This window comes from Saccostrea cucullata, unplaced genomic scaffold, assembly GCF_032062105.1.
Source record: "Saccostrea cucullata isolate Sc308-1 unplaced genomic scaffold, CSIRO_AGI_Scuc_v1 ctg6667, whole genome shotgun sequence".
Taxonomy (NCBI): Eukaryota; Metazoa; Mollusca; class Bivalvia; order Ostreida; family Ostreidae; genus Saccostrea; species Saccostrea cuccullata.
The window spans coordinates 5,844-13,735 of NW_026928599.1; the positions used below are offsets into that span (position 1 = coordinate 5,844).

At 38.1% G+C, this 7,892-nt stretch overlaps 1 protein-coding gene across 1 annotated transcript; it reads right to left on the reverse strand.

Annotated features, from left to right (window-relative positions):
• Window positions 1-2,811: 2,811 nt before the first annotated feature.
• On the reverse strand, window positions 2,812-7,511 carry LOC134278115 (uncharacterized protein K02A2.6-like). Its single transcript, XM_062760441.1, has 4 exons — window positions 6,467-7,511; window positions 6,250-6,372; window positions 5,734-6,006; window positions 2,812-2,915 (listed from the first exon to the last, which is right to left on the reverse strand). Exons 1-4 carry the CDS (start codon window positions 7,509-7,511, stop codon window positions 2,812-2,814), a joined length of 1,545 nt encoding a protein of 514 aa, XP_062616425.1.
• Between the last annotated feature and the right edge of the window lie 381 nt (window positions 7,512-7,892).

Sequence of the window (7,892 nt, forward strand, 5' to 3'; positions counted from 1 at the left end):
ACTTGGTAGTATAGATCGAGAGAGGTGGCATACCACAGTGAGAAGTGGGGGAAGTGCCAGGAGTCAGTACAGTGAGAAGTGGCAGGACCGAAGAAATCTATTTACGGGAGACACCCGTTGACCACAGTTAGTGGTTGTCCAATCAAGAAGAAACCGTTTATATTTGTATTGTATTTGTATATATTTGATTATAATTTTTTTTGGTCAACAAAAACCTGAGTTAACAGGTTAACGAACCAGAGTGTAACGCCTCGGTGATACAAGACATATCACCACACAACACCAAGCTCGGCCGCGTTGCACGTTACAGTTCTACTTTTTTAAAATAAACAGGATTTGTCTAATATTTTTAAAATGACGTGTAAATAAATACATTTCCTACGGAATATGTAAAAAGAATGTGATTTACTGTTAATTTTTAAAAGGCAGAATATTATGAGATTTTGTTCCAACAGACGATCGTGATCGGGAGGCCCGGGTTCGATTCTCGATCGCGGCGCCGCGTCATACCTAAGACGTAAACAAAGGTAGTGACTGTTCCTTCGCCAAACGCTCGGCACTAGAAGTGAAAGTCACGGGTCTTTCGGATATGACCTTAAAAACGTAGGTCCCGTGTCACGGTAGGCGTTGGCACGATAAAGAACACTCACTGCTCAATGGCCCTGAGTGCCGAGTATAGGTCTAAATTTGAAGCCCTTCACCGGCATCGGTGACGTCTCCATATGAGTTAAAAATTCTCAAGAGGGACGTTAAACAATATACAATCAGTCAATCCAACAGACGATGATAAAGCGCATTTTACAATATGCCGAGCCTTTTCCCACCGATTCTCACACCAAAACAAGAACGAGAAGAAATGAAGTGGCGGATCTAGAGCGAGTTGGATTGGGGGTTAACATCCGCGGAGAGTGATCGAGGAACCCCGTTTATCAATTGCTTCTTTTATTAAAGTGAAAAATAATCTCTAGATATAGATAAGTTTAAACTTTAGTTTTATATTTAATTGTAAAAACTTCCACCAGAATTTGCCTGTATCAAACTAAGTGTGATGACGCAGATTTACCTGTATTACGGTATGTATTGAAGAAAATCCTGCAATGCCGCATGCAAATGTTTTACGTCGCATGTATAAATATGAGATATTTTAATAATAGATCAAGCATTTCAGTTTTAATGGAAAAATTTGTGCTTGATTGCTGTTTGTAATCCCATTTTCACCCCTTTTTCTAATTTCTTCTTGAAAGGGCCGATAAATTGGTTTGCGGCCGATTTTTGACGCTTGCATCAATAGGTTTCATGGATTTTTTTAATCTGACAAGGATCGATGAATAAACAAATGAAAAATATTTTTTTTTCTGTAGGAATATTAACAGTCTTGTTTTGAATTGTTAATTTGAAATTGTGTATAATTTTAGGAAACACATGAAAATGAGATCAAAATGCATTTGTAACTTTTGACCTTTGGGTACAACCCAAATCTTTGCTCATAGGATTTACATGAATTATCACATTATATCCTAATTAGTAATTAAAAATTACATCTTCTGAAATAAGTTCTCTTATTGTCATATTGTTGATCCTTATGTGCATTTGATACTTGTGTTTTACCTCTTTCACATCTCAAACTTTAATTATTTTTTACAATCATGTATTTCTGATCATTGGTATTCATGTCAACTTTATTTTAACCTACATTATTGGAGAAGTGATTGTTTGTACAGAGTTACTGAAAAGCAGAAACCATAGTTATATTTATTAATTTTATCTACGTAATTTGTAATCATTTCTCATTGTTAATGATTGTTTTAACTGAAAAGGACAACCATTTCAACTGGCATACGAGTAAAGAAAGGCATTTTTTTAGTTTAAATCTGTCATATAATAAAATACTACGTTTAATAATTCCAGAAATGTTGGTTGTCAAATTTGTCAAGATATATCTTTGTAATTGTAAGCAATACCCCAATTTTCCAAAAACAATTTAAACTTGTGAAATGTAGCGTTCCACAGGCTACACATTCGAATTAAACCAGATAATAAAACACTCGTCATTGAAGACAACATCCATTTATTGAACCGGAACTAAGACAAAGACAAGGGCAATAACTCTACATATAGAAACACATACAAGATAGAGTTATCTTCCATTCATAAAGTACTTACACAAAACTACAAACTCTACATCCCTTCCTTTCTCGCTCAGAAACATAATTTTCAGCCAGAACTATCTATTACAATTCACACTTAACATGCTTAAGGCATACTACTTAGTATCAACAGAAATCATATGATTATTTTCCAAAGAAAATATAACAAACATAAATGGTGAAAACATGAATATTAAATGCACACTCAGTTCATAGTACATTTGGAATAGTCAATACATGATCCAGAGTTCACACATAGTTTTCCACTAATACATTTCAAATCTTGACGGAAGTCTCTTGTTTCTAACAGGTCGTTGATTGACATTTAGATCAGTATTTTGGACATTTGATTTATTCGCAACATTAACAGGTGCAGAACTACAATCACTTTCTGGCTTACTATCAGCATTTGTATCAAGTTTCATTTCAGAGTTATCATCAAGAACTTCATCATCAACAATAGATTGTGACTCATTACATTGTAAATCATTTGATGTACACGTACTCTCAATCTCTCTCTCATTAAATTTCTTTAAATGAGTAACATTTCGCTTGTATTGTACCCCTTGATCTGATTCAACAATTGCACTGTTGCCATTCATCTTAACAACTTTAAAAGGTGACTTGTTAAATGGAGTAGACAACTTATTTTCACGGTCTTGTTTCACAGAACTTGGTCACCTGCACGAATATCGGTTTTGGCTGCCATGCGACGTTTATCTGAATACATTTTACCCTTCTCCTTCCTTTCTGCATCGCGGTCGCGTACTTCAAGGTCATCAACATTATAGTCAAAAAGCTCAGGCAACTTCATGCGGAGTTTACGCCCGAAAAGTAACTGAGACGGACAACGTTGTCGAATGTGGTGTATTTCAATACATCACAAGAAATTTGTCAAGTTCAGATTTCCGATCTCGGCCTTCGGCAAATGCAATCCGAACACGTTTCATAATTGACCTATTCTGTCGCTCAACCTCGCCGTTTGCCTGTGGCCATAGGGGGGTTATTTTATGATGAACAATGCCATTTCAAACATGTAATTCTTAAAATGTTCGCTAACAAACTGTGGACCATTGTCGGTGTGGATTGAATACGGCAATCCATGAGTTAAACAGAACTTCGATATGAGACCTGTTATCTGCTCTGACGACATATTTTTAGGTCACCTGAGTAAACTCAGGTGACCTATTGCTATCCGTTTTCGTCCATCGTCGTGCGTCGTTCGTCGTGTGTTAACATTTGAACATTTTCAGCTTCTTCTCTGAAACCACTGAACCAATTTCAACCAAATTTGGCACAAAGCATCTATGGGTGGAGGGGAACAAAAATTGTGAATTTCATGATCCCTGCCCCCCTGGGGCCTGAGGGGTGGGGCCAAAACCACTAAAATTAATGCAATCTTTTAAAAATCTTCTTCTTTACTCCTGGACAACAAGCAGGCAAACTGTTTGCATGATTGTAATCAGCAATGAGTCCTCTACCACAATTGTGAAATTCATGGCCCTAGGATCAGGGGTTATAGTGCTAGGGCGGGGCTAAATAAGTAGGTAGTGAAAATGCATTATTTCTTTGAAAATCTTCTTCTCTGCTCCTGGGTATTAAATAAACCAACTAAGTACATAGTTATGATGAGCAAGAGTGCCTCTACCAAAATTGTGAATTTTATGGCCCCAGGGTCAGGGGTTCTGGTGTTAGGGCGGGGCTCTATTGATTATATAGTGAAAATACATGAATTCTTTTAAAATCTTCTTCTCTGCTCCTGGGTATTAAATAAAACAAATTAAGTTTATAGTGATGATAAGCAAGTGTGCCTCTACCAAAATTGTGAATTTTATGGCCCCAGGGTCAGGGGTTCTTGTTTAAGGGGGGGGGGCTCTAATGATTATATAGGGAAATGCATGAATTCTTTGAACATCTTATCCTTTGCCCCTGGTTAATATGCTAATGATCTTATTACATATTTAAGGCCAGGATTTATTTTTTTGAGTTTTTCAAACCCTTCGCTCAAGGTTTTGAATGTTCAGAAAAAAATAAAACATTTTTTTTCTTTCCGATGTCAAATTTGAGTCGGGATCGAGATTTCAAATTTACGAACTCGCACTTCCGGTTTTACTTTTAGGATGAAACGGCGGGTAGGAAAATAAAGCTAGATCTGAGAAGAGCTTGGTTTAGTGTAAAATTCATCGATAAGAGTGCCATTCAAAACGTTTCACCTGTTCAAAAGACAAATAAAATGCTGACGACTTTGTTGCACAATGACATGATGGTGAGATAATTATGTATTCGTTTCAAAAGTTACTGTAAATTATTTTCCTCCCCCAGGTTTTTAGCTGCCCGTGGTAGCTATTGCATATTGCCAGGGACATTGTTTAGGTCTCTATTATAGCTTACAGTCTAAGCCTCATTCTTCAGAAAAGGGTTGCTTATGCCTCAGATGTAATGAATAAAACTATGGGAGAAGTTAATTCCATTTGAGGAAGAAATTAAAAATAATCTGAAGAAATAAAAAAAAAACTATTAAAAGGCAAGAATATACAAATATATACAGGCATGTAGTATCATTTGTATCAGCCAGAAAAATTATTTTACACTTAATTGAAAAAAATGTTGACCCTACTCCCCAATACTCCCTGTCTGTTTTATGATAGGAATTATAATTTTAGGCATCAAGTAAATTTTAGAACAATGTCTACACATTCATATAACACATATTTAAAAAAATGAAGATATATTGAAATATATTTTGATCAACATCACAAAATTTATATACCGGTAACAGGCCCAAACTGGCAGATGATGAAATAAGCAATTAAATGTTCTACTTTCCTATTTGTAAGCATTATGTGTCCAGTGGTAAGGAGCCTATTAGGATAGCATAAAAAAAGAATGTACCAATGTTAATAATTGATTTATCAAAAAAAAATTTTATTTCCTTCTCCTTCGGGACTTTTTTATTCTCATGTTCATAACTAAACCTAAACATAAAAAAAATGCTGGCCTTATAATGAAGAAAGGAGCCTCTTTCAAAATAGATAATTTCTCAGGGCTGCGGGGTCAGGGGTACCAGGGGGGTACTTTGACTAAAAATGAATTAATGCTTTGAAATCCGCCCTTTGATAAGCAATGGTGCCTCTTTCAAAATTTGTGAATTTCATGGATTAAAACACGAACCAAATATAATCACTGGAAAGTTGTTACATGATACTCAGGTGACCTATAAGGCCCGAGGGCCTCTTGTTCGTAATCGCAACCTCAAAATATCGACTATAATAGTCTACGAGCACAAATATATACTCTTTACTAGGCAACGGCCCTAAAAGATCAGCGGCAAGATGTTGCCATGGTGCGGAAGGCAATTCAGTGCGCTTCACCGGTTCAGGTTTACTCGGTTGACCCACTAACTGGCAACCATAACAACTTTGGCAAAATTTTTCAACACTTTTATCCAACCCTGGCCACCATACTTTACTTCTTAGCAGAGATTACATTGCAACAATGCCAGGATGGCCTTCATGCGCAAGCTCAAGAACCTGATTACGCAACTGTGAGGGAATAACAATTCGGGTACCACGCAGTACTAACTTACCAATTGAACACAACTCAGTACGCACTGGCAAATATTGCTTAAATTCTATACGATGCCATTGCTGGCTTACAAGACAGTCTCTTATAGCACACAGTTCTGCATCATTCTCCGACGCTCTCTCGATCTCACGTGTTGTCATCGCCATCGGGGTAGCTTCCTTAGCTACAAACCTCACATAAGCATCCTCCAAATCAAGCGACTGTTGAGCAGGGTCATTCTTAACCAGACGCAAAAGTGTATCTGCGATATTTCTTGGACCAGGAATGTACCGAACTTTAAATGTGTATAGTTGCATTCGAAGCACCCATCGTTCTATTCTAGCACAAACTTTCGACTTCGGAGAATATATACATTCAAACGGTTTGTGATCAGTGAGTAGCTCAAACTCTGTACCGTACAAACAAACATGAAACCTTTCGCACGCCCAAACTAAGGCTAGGGCCTCTTTGTCTGCGAATAGCGACGTTCTGTATCACTTAACCTACGGCTCGCGTACAAAAAGAACCCGATGTTCACCATTTTGTTCTTGCACCAGCACCGCCCCGAGTCCTACAGGACTAGCATCGGCTATAACTTTAGTCGGCGCAGATTTGTCATAGTAACCCAACGTTTTGGCATCTGCCAGACGACGCTTCAATTCTACAAATGACTGTTGTTCAGATTTTCCCCATTTAAAAACTGAATTCTTGCGCGTCAACTCTCTCAACAAGCCCTAAGAAACTGCGCACTTCACTCGAAGTTTTCGATTCGCGTGCTTCGACAACGGCTTTGACTTTGGCTTCAAACGGAGGTATGCCAAGACCAGACAAAACATGACCCATAAATACAACTTCTGACATAGTCAACTCACATTTGTCCCTGTTAAAGGTAAGCCCCTTTTCATACAACACTCTCACAACATTTTCAAGACATCTATCATGTTTTTCTTGACTACTTGCATGTACAAAGATATCATCCATAATATTGCGCACCCTCTCACACCCTTGCAACACTTGTTGCATGACCTTTTGATACATTTCTGGGGCACAACTAATGCCAAACATAAGACGTTTGTATCTAAATAAACCCTTATGTGTTACAAAAGTAGTAATTTCTCGAGATTCTGGTTTTAACTCAATCTGGTGATATGCCCAAGTAACATCAAGTTTGCTAAAAACAGTACTACCATTCATTTCATGCAAAATTTCATCAATTGAGGAATAGGGTGACGGACTCGTATTGGCCTGGCGCATGTCCACACAGAGTCGAATGTCATCACCTGAATGTTTGGGTACACAAACCACTGGAGACACCCACGCACATGGCTTGTCAACGCGTTCAATGATGTCCAAATCGAGTAGCTCATCCAACTTCCTGTCGAGTTTGTCGCGCAAACTGTAGGGTATACGTCTCATAGGCTGTATTACTGGCTCAACATCTGGGTTGATTGGTATTTCTAGTTGAAAGGATTTCAGCTTTCCTACTCCTTTGAAGCCATTAGGGTATTTCTCAAAAACAGTTCTGTTGTCCAGATTAACAGCTTCACTAACACTGCTAACGATCTGTAACATGCCCAACTGCACAGCTGTATCTCTACCAAGTAAGGCTTGTCCTTCTCCCTCAATGACCGCGAATTCCACATCCGGAATGACGGTTTGGTTGTATTTCACAGTTGCTGTGAAGATCCCAGCCACTTTCAGAGGTTTTTGACTTCCATAAGCATAGAGTTTTTTCTCAACTTTGGACGAAACATAGTTTATGTGGTTTTTCTTCAGATAGTTCAATAATGGCATTCCCATTATATTACAGCTCGCCCCTCAGTCAATAATCATGCTGAGGTCAACATTACCAACGTTCACAACCGGGCTGTCATTTAACACAGAATTTTGGTGGACACAAAAAGCGCACACTTTGTCTTCATCACTCTGGCCTGACTGGTCTGTAAGGTGATGAATTTTTCCTGGTTTCCTCTTTTCTCCACGGTCTTTGGTTTTACACATTTTCTCTAAATGTCCAGTCTGCTTACACTTATGACACTTCTTTCCCCTTGCGGGGCATTTGGGGTCATTCCGCAAGTGTCCTTCATAACCACAACTAAAACATTTACTGTTTGTCTTTTTCGCAAAATGTTTCTTGTTTTGTACACTGACCTTGTTTACAACACCGTTAATGGCCCCTTG